Consider the following 23,404-nt stretch of genomic DNA (forward strand, 5'->3'; position numbering starts at 1 on the left):
TACACACACTGTACAATGTTAACACTGCCTCCATAAAGCATCAATTAAGAAAAGTCCAAGAATAAGGTGTTGCGTTTCTTTTAAAATAATTTAAAATATATTAACTTTCCCAAGGCAGATCTTGTGTGAGTGAGGCATCCCGAACAGGTAGCTCTGCCGCTGGTGAAGAGCGGTGCTTGGGAGGGGCTATGTTTAGGGCAGTTGAAGTGGAGGGTGAGTCCCATGAGGTCAAGCAGCAGAGACAAACGCACGCACGTGACAGCATGAGCCAGTGACGACACTGACTCCACACAACTAGACATGGCTTCACAACTGGGCCACGTAAGAACTCCTGGCTTTCAAAGACCACTGAGAAAACATAGTTGTACCTTAATATCTGCTGAGAAAATACAAATAAATATGGTGCTGATAAATGGCCATCTGACCGTCATGCAGTTGAGGAGCACCTCATATGATCTGATGTACTTGTTTGTCATTTCCTATACATGCACACCACTGTTTAAAGAAAAGTAAAAGCCAGTACTAGTGTATTGGTGAGGGGAACAGCCCAGACCACCTGCCAAACACGAGCGTTCCTTAGACCAGAGCCTAGGAACCTCAGACCATGCAGCACTGACTGGACACAGGCAGCAGGTGCTATGCTATGCTATGCTACGTGGCAGGCACTTCCCAGTGAAGGGAGTGTGGACTTGGCCATCACCAGACAGGCTCTGGAGCCTGCTTGCTTTTCTATCCAAACAACATCCACAACTGCACTTGGCTTCAAGACAACTAGACTGACGAAGGCCGCTCACAACGGATGAAGACGAGGTAAGGCTGGCACCACGAAGTGGGGTCCCTCAGACCTACTTGCACATGCCAATGGGGAGAAAGGTCCACAGCGGGTCCAGTGTCGTCTGCTGGCTCCATCCGAGCCAGTCCCTTGCATTGCTTCTCTATAGGAGTCAGGATGGCTGGTGCTACTACAAAGTCCTGTATGTGAGGAACTCTTTCATCTTCTTAGGGATTGGCAGTGCTAGGACTTGGTATGTTGTGAGGAAACTTCGAAGGGCTTTCCTGCATAAATGCTTCAGTGAGGACAGGACGCGGGGAGCCGTCCAGAACTGGACATGGCCATCTCTTGTCCTGAAACAACAGAAACCAATCCTTAGCAGGCCCCCTGAAATAGGGGGCTCCAGAAACTGAAGTGCACTCTTGACTGGGATGGGCTATAAATTGCTAAATAACGACTGTTTGATAGAATTATGAGAGCCCAGGATATGGCCCGTGCCAGTGGTCCCAACTGTTGTATAAGATTAAAGCAGGAGGGCTGGAGAGATGGCTCAGAGGTTAAGAGCATTGCCTGCTCTTCCAAAGGTCCTGAGTTCAATTCCCAGCAACCACATGGTGGCTCACAACCATCTGTAATGAGGTCTGGTGCCCTCTTCTGGCCTGCAGTCATACACACAGACAGAATATTGTATATATAATAAATAAATAAATATTTAGAAAAAAAAAAACAAAGATTAAAGCAGGAGCTGGACGGTGGTGGCGCACGCCTTTAATCCCAGCACTCGGGAGGCAGAGGCAGGCAGATCTCTGTGAGTTCGAGACCAGCCTGGTCTACAAAGGGAGTTCCAGGACAGGCTCAAAAGCTACAGAGAAACCCTGTCTCGAAAAACAAAACAAAAAAAAAAAAAAAAAAAAAGATTAAAGCAGGATGCGAGCCCAGGTATTCAAGGCTGGACACTGTCTACAAACAGATGTCTTTGATGACAAGTCATCACAGCCCCTCTACATACTAACTCCAAAAGAAAAGGGCTGGGGATATAGCAGAGTACTTGCTAGCACGAGAAGGCCCTGGGCTCACACATAATAGACAATGCCACTATCAATTACAGACGTCATCTGTAAGGTGGCCACATCACCTTATCTTAGGCCTCCTTGTGGAATTGGCCATTCAGGGTAATATGAGCCATATATATGTGTGTGTCTTTTGCTGCACTTAATTGTTAACATCTATAAATGACACAGTGGCAGGAGAGAATATTTTATATAACCTTAGATTTTCTTAGGCAAGACTATTCTAGACACTTTCTTCTCTTAAAAAATGTCACAGTATAGGCACGAGATACTACTGCCCATCTGTTCAACACAGATACATACCCTGTGGCGATAACTCCACCATGTGGGAAGAATGTGCAGCAAAGACCATTGGTCATGGGAGCAAAGGCAACTGGAGCCTTCAGTTCCAGAGCCCAGATCCTGAGGAGCCTGGATGGGAGAGAGGTTACATGTATGCTGAGTTGAAGGCCAGCAAGGAATGCCTGCCATTACTCGCAAGTATCAGCTCTAAGGCAGCCTCCCGCATCCCTCCTTACCTGTCATCTGCCACTGTAGCGAGGTACAGACCTTCAGGAGAGAAGCACACAGACCGCAGGGAGCTCATGTGAACATCACTGTCATCCATGACAGGTTCGAGCTGGGTGTGACTACAAAGAAACAGCACCAGGTCTGGACCCATGGTTACCCTCCCCCAGCATCCTCACCTGCAGATAGTACACCAAGTGCTCTGGCTGTGCTCCTGTAAAACCATAGCACCTGCAGACTGGAAAACAAGGCCCACTGAAAGCCCCGAGTGTTTTAAGGTGTCAGGGGTTACCAACACTTGTGCTAATTTCCTTAGGCGAAGTAGGTCAGCCCCACTTTAATGCCACAGTGAAAACGCAGAGTCCTTTCTAGGCTGGTCTGCGATAATTATAGGATTACTATCATTTGCTTTGGAAACAACAGAAAGTAAGGAAAAAGTAGAGCAAGCTTGCGAGGACAGAAATTTAAACAGGAGTTGACAGTTCTGATGAGAGTCACTCTGAACCTGGTACTACAGTTAACAGGTAGGAAGAGTCACTGGTTTCACATTCTGAACCGAAGCACTGAGCCAGCTGCGTTCTTCCACCCAAGCTGTTCCTCCCTGTCCCAGACTCCAAGGGAGTATGTATAACCCCACAAGGTCCTTACTGAAGTGACCTCAGCCTCTCGCCAGTGTAGGGGTCCCACATAATCACGCTGGTGTCGTAAGAAGCTGTGACGAGCAAGGCAGAGTCAGGAGAGAAGTCACAGGAGACAACACTGCTCTGGTGGCCTTCCAGCTTCCGGATTAGTGTGTAGGACCGCATGCTCCACAGAAAGACCTGCAACAAGACAGAAAGTGCTCGCACAGACAACATAGCAATCACAACCACAGCAATCCCCATCCTGCCCCTCAACCAGGGAAAGTATATATTTTTTTTCTACAGCCTTCCTAGGACCCACCATGCAGGTTTAAGCACTTACAAGGTGCATTACATTTTAAGAGCATAGGCCAGGCTAGACGGCAGAAGGTTGCCTACTCAACATTCTCATGGCTTTCTGAGCCCTCCTTGTGCCTTTCTATCAATAGCTTGTTCTGCTTGAAACCAAGCATAGCATCAGATATGAGGTGAGGAGTGGGCCCCATAGACCAAGCAGCAGCACCCTTCCCAGACACTTAACATTTACCTGGTTTAAGAACCTTAGCAAGTGGGGCTGTGGTGGCACACACCTTCAATCCCAGCACTTTGGAGGCAGATAGATTAGTTCAAGGCCAGTCTAGTCTACAGAGTGGGTTCTGGGACAGAACTAAGAAGAGAAACCCTGTCTCAAAAAACCAGATGACACACACTTGCACCCTCCCCTGGGAATCAGGCTCATGACTGCATCTGACCTAGCTCATAACTTTAAACCTTACTGAGACTTGTCAAAACAGGGGTTCCTTTCTTCCCTTTTTTTTTTTGTTTTGTTTTTTTTTTTTTGGGACAGGGTTTCTCTATGGCTTTGGAACTCACTCTGTAGACCAGGCTGGCCTCGAACTCACAGAGATTTGCCTGCCTCTGCCTCCCAAGTGCTAGGATTAAAGGCGTGCGCCACCACCGCCTGGTTCCATTTTTCCTTTTTATCTTCTTAATTCTCAAGACTGGAGATGTAGCTCAGTAGAGAGCTTGCCTAACTCTCCCCAAAACCCTGGGTTCCATCCCCAGCACTGCATAAAATGGGCCTGAAGGTGCAGCTTGGAGGGTCAGTTCAGGGTCATCTTCAGCTACAGTGAGTTTGAGGCCAGCCTCAATTACCTAAGATCCTGTCTCAAGAAAAAAATAAGAAAATGCCTCACTTGCTCATTGCTCATTCCAAACATTACATGGTCAAGTTCCTGAGCTATGCTAACAGTCACCGCTTCTAAACTGTCCCATCCCATCACATCTAAGGTCAGCCAAGTTGCACAAACAGAACAAACTCCCTCTCCAGACTGTCCCTGGGCTTTAGCACCTTTAAACGACAGGTCAGGACTGCTGCTATCAGGGTTTGAACTGCAAATCTAAATCAAACTGGAAAGATTCCAACTCACAGGAAATAGGTCTGGATGTGGGCTGTAGATTCTAAAATCCTGGCTGGGCAGTGGTGGTGCACGCCGTTAATCCCAGCACTCAGGAAGTAGAGGCAGGCGTTTCTCTGTGAGTTCGAGGCCAACCTAGTCTACAAGAGCTAGCTCCAGGACAGGCACCAAAGCTACACAGAGAAACCCTGTCTCGAAAAACCAAAAATTAAAAAAATTAAAAAAAAAAAAAAAAACAACAACAATAAAAAAAACACTCCTGTTAAAATCCTGGACTCCAAAGGAGAAAAAAATAATTTAAAAATACTGCACTTGGCCATTCTGGAAAAGGAAACACTCCCAAAGATGACGTATTCATTTCCAAATCCTCTTCCATTGTCATGTTCAGGTGTCAGCTTCCAGAGAGTTGTGTAGGGCTCCGGCACACACATGCTGTGTATGTACACTCACATACTGGCAGAGGGCTGGCTCAGGCTCATACATACTTGGGCACACACATGCCGTGCACTCTTGCACACAGGCAGAGTGCTGTGCATATTCACACACTGGATGCTTACCGACTTCTCACCAGCTGCGGAACATAACATGCTGCAGTCAGGGGAGATAGAGCAGCAGTAAACCCACTGCAGGTGGCCAGATAACACCTGGATCTGCTTACCTGCCAGAGAAGAGCAGAGGGAGAATCAGCCCTCAGAACGTGAGAGACCCAGTGCAACCATCTAGTTCTCAGCCAGAGCCCAAACCCAATTCTAGTGCAGGACAAGACCTGGCATTTTAAACACTAGGAAAAAGTCAATACCTACAGTCTGTGAATGCAGCAGCCAGAAAGCCAAGGAGCTCACGCCCTGTGGCGTCCTCTACAGAGGAGCAGGGCAAAGCTGCACAGCACAGAGGACAGTCTTTTTATGAACCCAGCACTGTGCACTTAACAGTATCACATGTGCTGTGCTTTCTCAAGGCGAGTTAATGGGGAGTATACCCAACCCATCGGACCAGAGGAATAGAGATTTTCCCATGTGGGGTATTGCTTAATGAAAACTGCAATATACAGGAGAAAAGATGAGGAATAAGATTCTGTTTTCATGAAATGACCTCAAAACCCTATGTGTGTTCAGGACTATGTGTGTGTTCACAAGTACAGACAGTATGGACAGAGGTTTGTGACATGTGCTACCAATTGTAAGGGAAGTGTAGAAGACAGAAGAGGGAAGGTAGGAACAATGGGGACACAAAGAGCTAAGCAAGAAACACAAGAATTCACCAAGTTCATGTGCACATGTGGCTATAAGTGATAAGCTGTGGAACTCAACCATGGTCTCTTCTATAGCAATTTAGCCGTCATAACTGAATGTAGTATGGCAAGTTGGCCAAAAAGACAATGCCTGGCACCTGGTAACACACCTTGTCCCTTTTCTTGGAAAGCCCTACTTGGGACTGGAGAGATTGCTCAGTGGTTAGAGCACTTGCTGCCCTCGCAGAGGACCCGGGCTTGGTTCCCAGTACCTACATAATAGCTCACAACCATCCTTAACTCCAACTCCAAGGGATCTGACAGGCCCTGACCTCTGTGAGTAGCAGACACACGCACTGTGTGCATACATCCATACACATAAAATAAACTTAAAAAAAAAAAAGTACTCCCCAAAATCCACTTGGTCCCACCCACTCTGAGTCACTGTCACCTGGTCCATTCTCTCCATCAGCAAGGGATTTACTGAGCCTCCCCTCAAACCTTCCCATCAGGTGTGCTCAGCACTGGGAAGGAGGAAACACAATCGCCAATCAAGTCCAGGGCCAGGCTAGGCTAAGCTACATGGTGAGCAAGCTCTACACACAAAGCATGAAAAATATGAGAGCTGGGTATAGAGGTGCAAGCCTTTAGTTCTAGCACTTGGAAGGCAGAGAGGTCAGCTTGGTCTTTGTAGAGAGCTCCAGGACAGTCAGGGCTACATAGAGAGGCCCTGTCTCAGAAAGAAGAGCACACAATGGCTCAGGCTGGTGGGCAGAAGGCCATTTCAGACTTCTTGTTTTCAAGCTCCAGGCTCAGACAGAAGCCACCAGGGTTCTAGTAGTGAGCGGGTGGTGTGGATGAGGACACTCCAAACACCTCCGTAACTGTTCAGCTACAAGCTGGTATGGACTGTGGAGACCCCAACATTCATAGGCTACAAACATAATCTCCAAGGTGAAGGCATTTTGGAATGGGGTCTTTGGGAAATTAAATTGGTCATGAGGGGGATTTAGTACTTTATGAAAGCAAACAAGCCTAAAGAGCTTTCCTGCCCTTTTTGTCTTGTGAAATAGCCATCTATGGACTGGAGTGAACTCCCTGTCATCAGCCATGTGCCGCACCCTTAGACTTCAGCCGCCTTCAGAAAGAGAGGCAGATGCTTACTGACAAAGCCTCCAAGCAGCAGCAGAATGGTTCTCAACCCCTTTGGGGTGGTCCAACTCGTGAATCCAGGAAAACACAGATGTTTACATTATGACTCATAACAGTTACAAAGTAGCAATGAAAATAATGTTATGGTTGGGGGTCACAACCTAAGAACCCATATTGAAGGGTTGTGGCATTAAGCAGGCTGAGAACCACTGCTATAGTATGCACTATGCAAGCCCAAATTAAGGCAATAATTACCGTTCTCATTTCTTTGTTTTGTTTGGTTTTTTTTTTTTTTTTTTTTGAGACAAGGTTTCTCTGTGTAGCCCTAGCTATCCTGAAACTTGCTCTGTAGACCAGGCTGGTCTCAACACAGAGATCTACCTGCCTCTGACTCCCAAGTGCTATACTTTTCTGAGAAGTAGGAGAAATGTTACATAACAGCAGGCAGAACAGCCACCAGAGCTAAGTTCTGACCCTTCTCATGCGGGGTTATTGGGGTTATTAGCCTCTTCTACAACTGCCTCCTTTGCCATTTCTTTCTACCATGTGGGTTCATACTTGGCAGCAAGTTCATTTAGCACTAAGCCATCTTGCCTGCCCAGATATCCTTTTTTTAAAAGGCATTTCAACCTATGTTCAGTTACAATAAATCCATATGTGTGTTCCTGGGTATGTGGACTAGCTGCATATTAATGTTCTAAAGTGCGTCTGTGCTCTGCCCTATTACAGGACAGCATATCAGACATTCCCGAGTGCTGCTGCCCCTAAGGATGTGAGATCCAGAACAGGCTTTTGGTCTGAGCTAGCCTGTGCATTCCAGGCTGTCAACCAGCATGCCATGCTATCTTTTTAGAGGCCTTTTTTTGTTTGTTTGTTTGGTTTTGTTTTGTTTTTCTAGACAAGGTTTCTCTGTGGCTTTGGAGCCTGTCCTGGAACTAGCTCTGTAGACCAGGCTGGTCTCGAACTCACAGAGATCTGCCTGCCTTTGCTTCCCGAGTGCTGGGATTAAAGGCATGCGCTACCACCGCCCGGCTCTTTTTTTTTTTTTTTTTTTTTTTTTTTGAATTTTTTCGAGACAGGGTTTCTCTGTAGCTTTTTTATTCCTGTCCTGGAACTAGCTCTGTAGACCAGGCTGGTCTCGAACTCACAGAGATCCGCTCGTCTCTGCCTCCCGAGTGCTGGGATTAATGGCGTGTGCCACCATCGCCCCGGCTGCCTTTTTTTTTTTTAAAAAAAAGATTTTTTATTTACTATGTATACCGTGTTCTATCTGGGTACCAGATGAGGACACCAGGTCTCATTACAGATGGTTGTATAAGACCATGTGGTTGCTGGGAATTGAACTCAGAACCTCTAGAACAGTCAGGGCTCTTAACATCTGAGCTATCTTTCCAGCCCCTAGCGGCCATTTTTTAACTTCTTCAGACATTGCCAGTACTCCCTGGAGGATAACGCCTCCTCTGGCTGGGAGGCCCTGGTCTGGAGTCCAGTTGGGGGCTTCCTGAAAGAAAAGGTATCTTTGTGAAGTAGGATCTCAGCTTAGAGTACTTGTCTCTCTGAAGGTGGTCGGTTTTTATGGCATTCTATTTGAGATAGCTGTGTACAGGGACAGTTCCACACAGCTCTGGTGTGGACCCCTGAATGGTGACAGAGGGAAGAAGACTTTATTGTCATCATTTCCCCACATATGGCTGGAAGAAGAGAACTCACTCCTGCAGGCCAACCTCCATGCTGTGCCATGTGTTATGCTCCCCAAGGACAATAATAAATTAGAATTTTAAGAAAGACTATCTGTATTGAGGATAAAATCTTCTTGTCAGTGCTGCCTAAACAAGACAGTGTAACAACTGTTTTCAGAGCACTGCCCACATTAGGGATTCGGAGTCCTCTAGAGATGGCTTAAAGTAGGGTGTATGTGTGGGTTCTGGGCACAGTCTCCCGCAGTTTATATAAGAGGCACAAGTACTCTCTGGTGTTGGTGTCCTGGGGGGTCTAGAACCTGCCCCTACAGGAAAACATACAGTGAACTTTTGCTGCTAAGATATCTTTAACTCAGTACTTTGGGAACACTGGGTGACAAAAAGAACATCTTAGAAAGACTTGTTGGGTAAGACGGAGAAGGAACACAACTCTAAATAAAATGGCATTGGTGAGATGAGGGAAGCAAGTGCCTCAGGCGCCTCTCCTACCATGTTTATTCAGGTCCCAGATTCGAAGAGTCTTATCCCGGGATGCAGAGACCAAAATCAAACTTCCACTGGGTGTGAAACTCAGATCTCTCACGACATCTTGGTGGCCAGAAAGATTCAGAAGCAGGAGCCCTGGAGGGAGCAGAAGCCCTTGGTCAGTGTAAGGTGAAGCAGACTTGGCAGTCACTGCCCACTCCTCAGCCCGGTGGTCGATGGAGCCTATGGGCCTGACCGCATGTCATGAGCACACCGCCCTGGCCCTTACTAACCAGAAACACCTACCTGTCTGCACCTCCCAAATCTTGATCTGTCCGTCATTGAGACCTGTGGCCAGGATCAGGCAAGAAACATCTGGCACCTGGGGATGGTGGCGTGCCCAGAGTTTCCTGCTGGGTGGTGAGGGCCACGGGCTGAAGGCCAACCCCCACACAATCTGACCACAGTCCAGTGTCTTCTCCTTCAGGCTGCCTCGTCCTTTTGAATCATTTTTGCTGCTCCGGCTTTTGGCTTCGAATCCTTTAGGGATGCTGGGCAAAGCAGACATTTTCTGAATGAATCTACAATTGTAACCATGTCAACCAACATGCCATCGAGACTCAATTCCTAGAAGCCACTTCTGGCATTCGGTGAATTCTGGTTTACTTCCTTTTGAAATTCATGGGACACAGGCTTCATTGCTTTGGCCCATCCAACTTGCAGCTCCCTGCAATGGGGCACTCTGCCTTGTGGGATAAGTAGACCACAGAGGCTCCAGCAAGCACATGCTGCTCAGCAAGTTATCGTGGGTTTGGGTCTTGGAGAGAAACAAACACTTTTCCCCCAGAGAAAGTATGCAAGGCACAGGACAGACAGAATTAGAACATGGAGACTCTCCATCTGTTGCTTTCCTGCTCAACAAGGCCCCATCTACAACTCAGAAATCCCCAGGAGTGAACCCTCTTTTGCCATTATAGCCCATGTGGTGCATACCCATGTCTGCCCTCACTGCACTCCTGGTGACCAAGAGGCTCTTCCACCTACTTCCCTGGCAGCACATCTAGCTGTGACCCATCAGCAGAATAGGCAGCCACAGCACTGCACAGATGGCATTGCCCTGGGACCTCTCAGCCCAGCCCAGCCATGACCTTTCACATTCTACTGGGAAACAAGTCCAGGAAAGTGAAGCTCAGGCCCCAGACACAAGGTCCTGTCCATACTGGACCCAATACTGTCACAATGGCATAGGTGAAGTAGACGCTCTAGGGTTGGGTCTGAAAGCGTGTTTACTATTCCACAGTGTATGTGACCAGCAGACAGGAAGACCCACTCTTCTGAGCGATTTGACAGTTTTTGTACACTCAATTGGGGAAACCAGATGAGGACCCCAGATCCCAAGGCAAGCTCAGATGTATTTCATGAGGAATTCTATATCTAACAACACATGTGACTAAACTGCTATATTCTCACGTGCCCTGAAAAGATCCATTAAACCACAGTTCTGTCAATCGTGTAGTGCAATATGTTAAAAATTGTATCAAGCTCATTTGGAGAAATGGAGGCTCTCCAGCCTAAATCGGAGGGCAGCAGAATACACCCAGGGCAGCACTGTCTGCTTTTGCTTAACACTTCTTTTGTCATTTGTTTTAAAAAATGTCACAGTATGTTGACAAAACTGTATATATTTACAATGTACAACATGGTGGTGTGCATGTATAATGTATAGAGACAAGGGTGAGCCTCTCACACACTCCCCCCCACCCAGGGGCTCTGCAGCCTTGCCAACATCCAGCCACACACCACTCTCACCCTTGGTGGCCAGCACTGTACTCCTGCCCTCTAGCAGGCGATTCTTCTTTAGATTCCACACATGAAGGCCTGCGGCTTATTTTACTTTTTATGATGTCTTCTAGGTTTACCAACGTTGTAGAAAATGACAGGATTTGTTTGCTTTTTGAAACATGGTCTTACTATATAGTCCTGGCTGGCCTGGAACTCAGAGATATGCCTATCTCTGCATCCTAAGAGGTGAGGCTAGTTCATTCCAGTCAAATGACAGGGTTTAAAAATAGAGATTTTGATCCTTAGTCATCAGAGAAATGCAAATCAAAACAATTCTGATTTTCCATCTTACACACCTGTAAGAATGGCCAAGATCAAAAACACTGATGACAACTTATACTGGAGAGGTTGTGGGGTAAAGGGAACACTCCTGCATTGCTGGTTGGAGTGCAAACTGGTACAGCCACTTTGGATATCAGCATGGCGGTTTCTCAGAAAATTAGGAAACAAGCTTCCTCAGGACCCAGCAATACCACTTTTGGGTATATGCCCAAAGGATGCTCAATCGTACCACAAGGACATGTGCTCAACTATGTTCACAGAAACATTATTTGTCACAGCCAGAACCTGGAAACAACCTAAATGCCCCTCAACCAAAGAATGGATAAGGAAAATGTGGTATATTTACATAGTGGAGTACTACACAGCAGAAAAAAATGCCATCTTGAAATTTGCAGGCAAATGGATGGAGCTAGAAAACATCATACTGAGTGAGGTAACCCAGACCCAGAAAGACAATTATCATATGTATTCACTTATAAGTGGTTTTTTTAAAAAGATTTATTATGTATTCAGTGTTCTGCCTGCATGTATCCCTGCAGGCCAGAAGAGGGCATTAAATCTCATTACAGATGGTTGTAAGCACATGTGGTTGCCAGGAATTGAACTCAGAACCTTTGGAAGAGCAGGCAAAGCTCTTAACCACTGAGCCATCTCTCCAGCCCTCTTAAGTGGTTTTTAAACATAAAGCAAAGAAAATCAGCCTACAAATCACAATCCCAGAGAACCTAGACAACAATGAGGACTCTAAAAGAGATATACATGGATCTAATCTGTAAGGGAAGTAGAAAAAGACAAGATCTCCTGAGTAAATTGGGAGCATGGGGACCTTGGAAAAGGACTGAAAGGGAGGGAAGAGGCAGGGAGGGGAGAAGAGAAAAATGTAGAGCTCAATAAAATCAATTAAAAAAAATAGAGGTTCTGTTGGAAGCCTGGCTCCCTCATTTCTGTGTAGAGCACAATACTGAAGGAGTCAGTCAGGATAGACCTGACCCACAGAGCCCAACCAGTCATTATCTGGAGAAAGAATGCTGCTGTTCCAGATAAAAACAGCATTGGTAAGATGAAGGAAAAGGCAATGTAGGATTCTGGTGCTGTTAAACGATCAGGCACCTCCCCACTGTGTTTTTCAGCTCCCAGATGTGAAGCATCTTATCATCCTGGGATGCAGACACCAAAATCAAAGTGCCTGTTACCTCTGATCCAAATGGCCGAATGTCATCTCGTTAGGGTCTTTACTGGTCCTGATCAACGCACACCTGCTCGCTGTACTGTCTATAACTTTTCACACCTGCTTGAGCCTGACACAGGGACCAGGTTGTCATCTTGGGGTAGAATTAAAAACAGGCCACAAAAGCCATGCATGGTGGTGCACAACTTTAATCTCAGCACTTAGGAGGCAGAGGCAGACAGATCTCTGAATTCAAGGTCAGCCTGATCTACAGGATAGCCAGGACTACATAGAGAAACCCTGACTGAAGAACAAAAACAAGAGAAAGAAAAGAAGCCACAGTGCTAGGTGGGTGGTCCTGCACCTGTGAGCCTAGCATATAGGAGGTACATGGAGGAGGACCAGTAGTTCGAGACCAGTGTGAACCACACAGGGAGACTTTGTCTCTAAAGAGGAAAATGAACAAGGCACAGGAGGAATGAAACAGCTTAGAACCTCTAGTTTTTCAAAAACACAACTCTTATTTCTATATCTGAATGAAGGGCACCTCTGTGCCCCTTCACTCCAAGGGATCCGAAACTACGTGTTATTTCATTTCATTTAATATGTTGGGCTTTTCTGGAAAGGGAAAGTCATGTATGGCTCAACAATAGGGTTATGCTGATCATGCCCTTGAGAACTTCGCAGTTTCTCCTTGGGGACCCTAAAGTATCCCACATAAACTAGAAGAGTCACAACATCAGAAGCAGTACAGTCTCACTGACACACACACACACAGGCTCTTTCTTCACTGAGCAAGGCATGGAGGAGTGGCATGGGAACACAGTGAGACTTCAGAGGAATAAATCTCACTGGGTCACAAGAGGGGAGTAGAGCTGGAATTCAAGTCCACACCACGGGTATCCTAGCCCAGTGCTCAAAAAGTGCTCTGAGCGACCCCCAGAAGAGAGACTCTGGAAGGGGAGGGGAGGCAGAACGCACACTGAGAAGAGGGGCTAACTGAGTGGACTCTAGCAGAACCTGGCTTCCTGAATGAAAGTTTCTGAGATCTGGGCAGGTAGGATGGCTCAGCAGGGCAGGTACTGACAGTCCTAGCTAGGTGCCTGGGGCCCACATGGAGAGAACTGATGCCTACAAACTGTCCCTTGGCTTCCACACGTGTGCAGACACACACATGCACACACCTAACTGTTTAAACAATTTCTAAGATCTTTATTCTTGAGAGTGGTGCCTATGATTAATGGCTGACCAGGTAGTCACTCAATAATAAAAGTATTTCCTAATAGACTTTTTTTTAGACAGGATCTCTCTATTTTATAGCTCTGGCTGTCCTGGAAGTCACTATGCCTCTGCCTACCCAGTGCTGGGACTAAAGGAGTATTTCACTGGCTGAAGAGATGGCCCAGTGGTTAAGAGTACTGGCTGCTCTTCCAAAGGTCCCAAGTTCAATTCCCATCATCCACATGGTGGCTCACAACCATCCGTAATGAGATCTGGTGCCCTTGTCTGGCCTCGTCAGGCACAACACTGCATACATAATAAACAAATCTAAAAAAGAAGTGTTTCACTAAGCCCAGCTAACAGGATTTAAGGGAAAAAAAATGAGTAACAGCTTATGCTTTTGGGATCTCTGGGAGTTCAAGGCCTGCCTGGTTTGTATAGCAAATTCCAGGACAGCCAGGGCTACACAGAGAACCTGTTCTGGGCTGGGCATGTAGCTCAATTACAGAGCACTTTTCTCACACAGGCAAGGTCCTACCTTACATCACTAGCTCTGCCAAAAAATGAATAAATAAGTAGACAAAGGTCAAAAACCCCCTAATAAGAATACAAATACTACCAGTAACAATTATTTTAACTTATAAAACATAAGAAACAATGGCAATCCAGAAATGAAACATAATCAATGTTACTCAGACTGGGCACATGGCTCTGTGTAAGGACACTTGCACCAAAGGCCTGGTCCAAGGTCCAGCAAGGACCAAACGACTCACAGTCCAAGCACACTTTAACCACAGTAAACACAGCACACAAATTGCTGTGTGTTCACCTCTAACTAAATCACATGTGTCATGTCACACCACTGTTCTTCTACACACGCCACTGCACACCATGACTGCTTATGTACTGCACCACCGTCTGTGTGGTTTTGCTGTCTGTATTGTTTCCAGAAGGGATGGAACCCAGAGCCTCACATTCAGAAAGAAGCCCCACTGCTGAGCTTCACCCTACTTTTGAGTCTTGCTAAGCTGCTCGGGCTGCTTTCCTGCATCGGCTTCACAAGCACTTGTGATGGCAGTCCTGCTGCCCTGCCTGCTGTTTTAAAAAGAAGCCATCTGGGGGCTGGAGAGATGGCTCAGAGGACAAGAGCACTGGCTGCTCTTCCAGAGGTCCTGAGTTCAATTCCCAGCAACCACATGGTGGCTCACAGCCATCTGTAATGAGATCTGGTGCCCTCTTCTGGCGTGCAGGCATACGTGGAGGCAGAAGGCTGTAAACATAATAAATAAATCTTTAGAAAAAAAAAAAAAAGAAGCCATCTGCTTGTCCTGCACCAGATTATCATTCCTCAAAATCTCTGATTTCCCACAAGTAAGTACTCTCTCACTTAGCACACTAGTAAATCCTTTTCTTGCTTTGGTAAATGACAAGGAAAAGAACTGACATTGGAACACCTCTTCCAGTTTTCTTTTTTTTTAATATTTATTTATTTATTATGTATACAATATTCTGTCTGTGTGTATGCCTGCAGGCCAGAAGAGGGCACCAGACCTCTTTACAGATGGTTGTGAGCCATCATGTGGTTGCTGGGAATTGAACTCAGGACCTTTGGAAGAGCAGGCAATGCTCTTAACCACTGAGCCATCTCTCCAGCCCCCTCTTCCGGTTTAGTACTCATCCACGGGAGGGGTATTTACCTACAACAATGTATATACTTGCGAAAGAGTACCCTGGAGGAAAACAAACACAAAAGCAAAACAACAAAGACTTTCAGACAGCAGCTTACCCTAGACTCAGAGCTAGATACAAAGAGTCTCTCTGGCGGTTTCCTTAGAAATAGAACACTTTGTTCAGAGCAGTGAATGACCTTGACCTTCCCCTACCTAGATAGAAAGCAGGAACTGGAAATCACTCAGGGCCACCAGTCCCCTTCCTGAAGCCACTTAGGAGGCAGCCTACCACCAGTCACTTCAGAGGCCCCCACTCTGGACATTCCAAGGATTCTTGAGAATTGGGTAAATCACACCTTCCTCCCCAGCAGTGCAGGTGGCATAGGACAAGGATTCTTGGTGGCATTACCATTATTGAGGCAGCATATTTCCCGCAAAGGTATACAAGCTGAAATCTAGCCCATTACTTATGAGACACCGAAAGCCCCAAAACAAACTCTGATAGCCTTGGTCAGTGTCCTCCACCTCTAGCTCAGTGCCCAGTGAAGATCTGCAAGATGTACATACATACATACAAACATACATACACACATGCTGGGTGAATAAAGAAATGCGGAGACGCAGTGACCCCAGGACAGATGGGAATTATTACATCAACTAGGAGTTCAGGACATTTAGACTCCAGAACCCCTCTATCCCAAGAGAAACCGCTGCCTAGGAAACCAGAAACTAGGTGCTGGCACACGCCTTTAATCCTAGTACTCAGGAGGCGTAGGCAGGTGGATGGATCTCTGTGAGCTCAAGGCCCGTCTGGTCTAACAAAGGGAGTTTGAGGACAGACTCCAAAGATACACAGAGAAACCACGTCCCAAAACAACAACAGCAAAAACAAAACAAAACAAAACAAAAAAAAAAACCAAACAACAAAGAAAAAGAGAAAAAAAGAAAGAAAAAAAGAAAACAAAGGAACAAACAAACAAAAAGGAAACAAAGACCCAGTTAGAAAATGGCCAAAGATCTGAGGAGGCATTCCTGAGAAGGAAGGACTCAGAGATTCATTAGCAAAGAAAAAAACGCTCGCTCAACAGCAGCAGCCGGGAAGGAAATGCAAACCAGACCCCACCTCACACCAGGAGTGCCAGGCTGGAACAAAACAAGGACAAGTGTTAAGTGTACCAAGGATGTAGAGAATTTCAAACCCGAAGACACTGTTGGGGAAATGGAAACCTCTTTGGAAAACAGCCGGCCACTCTCTCAGTCCGACCCTGGACGAGAGTGAAGACAAAACCTAACATCCACCATGAGCAGTGGCACACAGCACGAACCATGAGGCTATGCGGGAGCTGTGTTCACACACATGCACAAAGATCCCAGGAAGAAGCTCATGACAGGTGAATCCACAGTGGTCGCCCGGCCAGAGCCCAAGAGGAAGGGCAGAGGTGTCTTCCCGAGGAAATGACAATGCTCTAGAGTTGACTGTGGTGACAGGCACACATCTCAGTGCAAACACTGTGCACTCCACTTATTTTTACTTTTTCTTTTGAGACCGTCTCCCCACCTCGTGCAAGATATCCTTGGACTGGGAGCCCTGGCCTCCCTCTCCCGAGCACTGTGATTACAAGAGTACATCACAGAGCACAGCAGTGCTGTGTACTTCAAATGTACAAACTGGATGGTTGTCACCTCTACCGCAATAAAACTGCCAAAAAAGTCAGTGTAAGGCCAACACACTCTAGAGACCTGGCTTCTACACGAACAGAATGGGGGCTTTGGGCTCCATGATCAAGTCCTCAGCTGTTTAGCCTTTCTTTGCTCACTTATTTTTGGAAAAAACCCCAAAGAGCAGGAACCAACTTGGGAAAGCACCCCATGACTCGCCAGGGACCTCCCTCATTCCCCAGGGTACAAAGAGGACTTACAACTGCTCTTCTAAGGGCCAGGGGACCAGCTTGACCACGCAGTGTCCTTGAGACCAGGCAAACCAGGAACCATCTGGGGAGAAGGCCACACTCCAGGTCTCACAGCTTGACTTCCAGTCAAACTGATGGGGACGTCCAGGCTTGAGTTCAGCCAGCAGCAGTGGTTCCTCTGGGGAAGGAGACATCATACTTCAGCCTCACTACCAGACTAGGGAAGCTGCTGTCTGCCCAAAGACTTGGTGGGAGAGAGTAGTAGTTCAAATGACCTAGGGCAGTAACAGTAGCCACAGGCTGCATTCCACTGTTGTTACTCAGTGGCAACCCTCCCCATTGCATGACTCACGGTAACCAACCCCTGAGTGGTGGACCTGGTGAACGAGGCCTCATTTTCCTGTGAATGCCTAAGCAGGAAGAAAGTGAGAGGCAACTGTGCCTGACTCCAGCCAATGAATGCCTTTAAGGTCCCCTTCAGAAGGAACCAGGAGCCTTAGTTCTAGCTTAACCTGCTCCAAGTTACTACTGATTCATTCTTGTGTCCCCAGGGGGCCTCCAAACACCCTATGAAAACGTAGCCGATATATTCCAAGGTCTGCCAGGGAGGTCTGCCACCACACTCCTGCACTAAGCCCTCCATCAAGCTACTTCCTATGTTGTTCCTTGCCCTGCAGAGAACAAGCCCTTTCCATTCACATCCTGTTCATTTTCTGCTTCAGACTCACACCTAGGTCTACTGTCAGGCAGCACCCCTAGCCAAACCTATTTCAATCCCTTGTATACCAGCACCTGAGCATTTCCCACAGTGAGATGACTGCACCCCCTCTCCAGGGGTTGCTGCATCTCCTCAAAGTGGGCAGTGTTTGTTCAACCCAACCCCACCTCCTGTTGTTCTCTTCAGAGCGAACCAGTGAAGAAACTCCACGGCTGACTTCTAAATCGGAGGCCGGAAGAGATTTCAATACCATGACTACTTTTGTGCTCATTCCACTTCAAAAGTTCTGGGATTTGAAGCTTTTGTGGGTGTTATCAGATAAACAGTAACTTAATTTTTTTTTTGTTTTTGTTTTTCGAGACAGGGTTTCTCTGTGGCTTTGGAGCCTGTCCTGGAACTAGCTCTGTAGACCAGGTCTCAAACTCACAGAGATCCTGGAACTAGCTCTGTAGACCAGGTCTCAAACTCACAGAGATCCGCCTGCCTCTGCCTCCCGAGTCCGGCTCAGTAACTTAATTTTTATAAGTTACTTATGTGTATAAATAAATGTTTTAGCTGTGTGGGTGTCATATGTATGCAATGCCCACAAAGGTCAGAAAAGGAAGTTAGATGCCCTGGAATTGTAGTTACAGATAGTTGTAAGCCACAATGTGGGTGCTGGGAATCAAACCTGGATCCTCTCTCTAAAAGAGCAGACAGTGTTTTATTTTCGTTTTGTTTGTGAAAAGCTTCTGAGCCCCATAAGCCTCTCTGCCAACGCAGCAATCCAAATCAGACCAAATCAAACCCAATTCGAAAAAGCTCAGGTTTAATGGGTAAAAGGCTCCCTGATGATTTTCCGGCCCCTCAGAGAGGAGACAGGGAAAGAGACCAAAAAAAAAACCCAAAAACCTCCGCGTCTGTTTTTTTTGGGGGGGGGGGGTATAGTTTAAATGTCCTATGGGAGTGGTCTTGAGCATCTCTGGGGGAGGAGTTGTGTTTGGGGAGAGAGACAGGGAAGGGGGGGGTTAGGGTGGAGCTTCCACAGGAACATGCCAGACTCTTTGAGTATATGGATACCAGGGACTGGGGTGGGGCTTCTGCCAGAACAGTTTGGGTTTTGTTTTTTTGAGACAGGGTTTCTCTGTGTAGCCCTTGGCTGTCCTGGAACTCACTCTGTACCAGTCTGTCCAAAAACTCAGAGATCCGCCTGGGTCTCCTGAGCGTCAGGACTGAGGTGTGTGCTACCACTGCCCAACTGAGCCAGCGCTCATAACCACTGTGCTACCTCTCCAGACTCCATAGAAACTAATTTAAACAAGCTGTATTTCATATATTTAAAAACCTGCTTTTACATGTTTTTTTTTTTTAATATTTGGGCCTCAAAGCAGCTGGCGTACACCTTACAAGAGAAACTTTGCTAGAAAGAGGGGCTGTCTCTTTCCTTAGTGACACATAGTGCTAATGCAGTCGGTCCATGGTTAGCATGGTGGTATCAGTGAAACAGAGGCAATAAAGATTCACATAAAAAACAAGCATTTTCTGCTATGTGTACAATAGGAAATACATAAATGTATCTCTTTAAGAATCTTTGTATATGTGTGGCGCTCACAAAGGAATGCCATAGGGCGTGTGCAGGAGGTCAGACAACAATTCTCAGAAGCCAGTTCTCTCTCCTTCCATCATGGGCTTGAGGGCTTAAACTGATTTTTGTGGCAAGTACTTTTAAAATCCCACTGAGCCATCTCGCTGGACCCAAAGATGCATCTTGTTTTATAAAATATGGATGTTGCTGAAAATTCAGTCTTCTGATAGAATTTTAATGCATTGTATCTTAGCTTTCTGAAGAAAAAACTCATTGCTGAGGTCCTATGTGAAGATATAGGTTTTAATACATTGGGTCTAAACTGCTCTATATACAAACTCAGATTATTCCTCCTAGAAAGCTGTATGGGTTTGTGTCCGGAATCCTCTGGCGTATGCAACATGTCCGCATGAGCGTTATGATGAGCCGGGGAGCCCGCCGCCATCCTATACTATTCACGCTTGCCTCACCCTCCCGGACACACAGCTTCTACTCTTCTATATGCTGGTGCGCCACACAACATAGAAGGCCCAGCCTGGACTTCTCTCTGCCCAGACCAAACTCACTGTTAAGTTCAATCAAGTCTGTCTCCAAAAGCCTCATCAAATCCTCCTTCCCATCTCATGGCTACTACTGGACTCTGCAGGACTGCCTGTTGTCTGGCTTATAGGCAGTCTTCTAACTGCTCTCTGGCTCCTACTCGTCCATTCTCCTTGCTTCTTAGCTTCTGGTTTCAGTTACCTTTATAATCAACCAAACCAAATATACTGCCCTCAAGTCCCAGGTCCCGCCTGGCCCTCTGCCTCTCTGGTAAGTCCCAACCTCAGGACTCTACACCAACCTTTCCCTCCACAGGAGTGCCACTCCATGGCTGCACCTCACCTACACTTTGACCCCCAACCTCACTATGTCCTCATCACTAGGAGGTGTGCTCCAGCAGCAACCTCATATACTTGTTCCTGAAGCCACAGTCAGGCTACCAGGAGACACTCGGTGACAGACAAACAAGTCAGACCACTTTAAATATAGAGGAAATGAGACCCCTTAGACTATCAAGACGATTGTGCCATTATTTACTTGAGATTCTTCCTAAACCCTAGCCCTGCCCAGAATTCATACTCTATTTCTGGGATTTGGGGGTTTCATCTCTTGCTATTTCAGGTCAGGAATCTAGAATCTAAAAGAAGAAACCGGTAACTGTGTCTTCGAGTCTGGGCGCAGCCTAAACTTGGCTACTGGAAAACAAAACCATAATTAGCTTAGAACTTCAAAACAAAGGAAAGACTGGAAAGATCCAGCTCCATCTGAGATTATACCTGCATGACCCTCTTGACCCTCTTTGGTTGGATGTGTATGGGGGTGGGGTGTTATCCAACTGATATGCAATACATACTTACTGGATATCATGTGACAGATAAACTGATACTCAGAGAAACAGGTAGTGGGGGAGGGGTCTGTCGAGCTAATGAGCATATGCACGCCTTCATATTCTTAGCATTTCTTTCAAAGACCTGTCAGCAATTTCCAAAACCCTAGCAGTGTTATTAACTGTAGTCACCATCCTAGGGAACCAAAGTTCAGTAACCAGCGTTACCTTACCCCACCCCCTTCCAGGCTTTCCAACCAAACAAGGGAGATGTACAGACAGTCAGTTACTGACCAATGAAGTGTAGGAGGGCCGTTAAGAATAGAGCTGGAGAGACGGCTCAGCAGTTAAGGGCACTTGTTACTCTAGCACCTCTCATCAGCTTCTTGGCACGGCATAAGGAACCTTGCTTTAACTGAGGCGGAGCCAGGAACCCAGCTCGCAGCAAGCTTTGTGTTCCTTCCTGCCTTGGGAACTTTGCATTACTAGGCTGCTCCCTCATAATAAGCAGGGCTGTGTCCACATTACCTTCTTGGTGACTTTCCTGACTCACCAAGGTGACTAAATCACCTTTCTTTAATGTTAGTCATTGAGTTTTCTGTACACTAGGGTTTTCTGGGTAGTATTTGTGACCGATCTCTCCTCAATCCTCCTTGCCTATCTGTCACTAGTCCCTAGTCACAAGCAGTTACTGACCAATGAAGTGTAGGAGGGCCGTTAAGAATAGAGCTGGAGAGACGGCTCAGCAGTTAAGGGCACTTGTTACTCTAGCAGAGGACCTGGGTTCGACTTCCAGCACCCACATGGTGGCTTACAATTGTCTGTAACTCCTATTCCAGGGGATCTGATTTCCTCTTCTGGCCTCTTCAGGCACCAGGCATATGCATGGTACACAGACATACATAAAAGATGAATAAATCTAAGAATTAGTTTTTTATTGTTGTTGTTGTGTTTTTTGGTTTGTCAAGACAGGGTTGCTCAGTAGCTTCAAACTCACAGAGATCCGCCTGCCTCTGCCTCCCAAGTGCTGGGATTAAAAGCGTATGCCACCACTTTCCAGCTAAGAATAGTTTTTAAAAAGAGTAAAATACACACCAGATTGTAAAAACCTAGTGGAAGTGATGGCTACTACATTTAAATTACATATTGCTATTCTATTTCTATGGGCCAACAATGAACTAGAGGGTGCCCAGCACATAGGAGATAGTCCACAAATATTTGTTGAGTTAATAGAGTAATTCTAACCACTATTCCACTGTTTTCTATTGTAATCCCTTTACAATAGCCTTATTCAGTCTGAAAAGAGGATAAAACTCAGGCCTAGTGTCTGGCCCTTTTAGCAGTAGTTTGGCAGCTCTCACCAGCTCTGCCCACACCCCTACGACAAAGCTGTCAATCACTCAGGGGAAAACTGCTCTCGAACCTATTCCTGTTAAGAAGAGGGAGTCTGGTCACAGATTGCTTTGAGATTTAACTAGAAGGCATCAATGGAAAAGAGAGCGGAAGCTATAAAAAGATTCAAGAAGAAAACAGCAGAGGCCATTTAAACAGAATTCTGTGAGAAAGAGAACTCAAAGGCTTTATCTAGATAGAAACCGGGAGAAGAGCTGCAGGCGACACCTATCCCCGAAAGCCTAGCTACTACAAACAAAGAAATGTCATTTCCTAAAAGCAAAGGGGACACCACCCCAGGGAATACCCGCCTATCAAACATCCCACCCAGCACTGCAAGCCCTGGGGCGCATCCGAGTCCTGCAGACCTAGGTGAAGCTTGAACTTCACTGGAGCAAGTCTGAGCCCTAGGCCTTGACTCCTAGGACTGACTGCCCTACCGAAGCTGCCTTTAAACCCGAGTATTTGGGGACCATGGGGTCTGGTAATAGACCCTCCCTCCCCAAAATGCATGCCACTTTAGGGAGAAGCCCCGGGGACTGTAGGTCTAGCGTTCCTGAGCCACTCTGCGCTCTCCAGGCGGTCAGGAAGTTCATCCCAAGCTCTCTCTTTTCCAGCTTTCATGGTGACAGCTGTGGACCAAGGCAGAGCCAGGACTGAACCTCACCCACCAGGGTGTCGGGTCCTACGTGTCACCGCGGGGCAGCGTCCGGGGCCCCACCCCGTTCCCAGGCACCCACCCAGCGGCCGCTGCTACCTCCCGAGCCGTGGCGGACAGAGAGGCCACAGCCGCAGGCGACCCGGGCCCAGCACCCTCGGCATGAGCTCGGGAACCCGGCCAGCCAGTCGGCCGCCCTCTCCGGTTCCTGCGGCCGAGCGGGGACGGCGGGCGCTGCTGACAGCGAAAGTGAAACAAAGCTGAGCTCCCGCCTCGGTCCCCGCCCTGCCGCCGCTCCCGCCGCCGCGGTACTCACCTCCGGCCTCCATGAGGACGCGCGGGCCGCGCCAGGCGGCGGCGGGAGCCTCAGCCCCCAGGGCCGCGGGCCTTCATTCCGCGCCGCCCGCCCCCTCCCCGCCGCCGCTGCTGCCCGCAGAGGCCATCAGCTGCTTCCCGTCACATGGCGGCCGGCGGGGGCGGGGCCGGGAGCGCGCAGGGGAACGCAAGGCTGCGGGGGCGTCGGGTGGGCCGGCGGGTATGGGGGAGAACTCGGACCTGGGGGGGGGAAAACGAGGGGACTGAGGGGAACGCGAGGCTGGGGGAACGCTGAGCGCAGGGGACGCGGGGCAGGGGGAACGCTGAGCGCAGGGGACGCGGGGCAGGGGGAGTGCTGAGCGC

At 47.4% G+C, this 23,404-nt stretch overlaps 1 protein-coding gene across 2 annotated transcripts; it reads right to left on the minus strand.

Annotated features, from left to right (window-relative positions):
• Nucleotides 1-62: 62 nt before the first annotated feature.
• On the minus strand, nucleotides 63-23,202 carry Wsb2 (WD repeat and SOCS box containing 2). 2 transcript variants are annotated; one of them, XM_050159002.1, is made up of 9 exons: nucleotides 23,043-23,202; nucleotides 17,038-17,206; nucleotides 9,242-9,486; nucleotides 8,960-9,091; nucleotides 4,945-5,045; nucleotides 2,998-3,170; nucleotides 2,361-2,471; nucleotides 2,146-2,253; nucleotides 63-1,125 (listed from the first exon to the last, which is right to left on the minus strand). In XM_050159002.1, exons 1-9 carry the CDS (start codon nucleotides 23,053-23,055, stop codon nucleotides 963-965), a joined length of 1,215 nt encoding a protein of 404 aa, XP_050014959.1. In that variant the 5' UTR covers nucleotides 23,056-23,202; the 3' UTR covers nucleotides 63-962. The 2 variants fall into 2 exon arrangements, with proteins under 2 accessions (XP_050014959.1, XP_050014957.1); XM_050159000.1 differs by lacking the exon at nucleotides 23,043-23,202 and having other exon boundaries at nucleotides 17,038-17,225.
• Between the last annotated feature and the right edge of the window lie 202 nt (nucleotides 23,203-23,404).

Source organism: Alexandromys fortis, unplaced genomic scaffold (assembly GCF_014885135.2).
Source record: "Alexandromys fortis isolate MF-2015 unplaced genomic scaffold, M_Fortis_MF-2015_v1.1 scaffold_90, whole genome shotgun sequence".
Taxonomy (NCBI): Eukaryota; Metazoa; Chordata; class Mammalia; order Rodentia; family Cricetidae; genus Alexandromys; species Alexandromys fortis.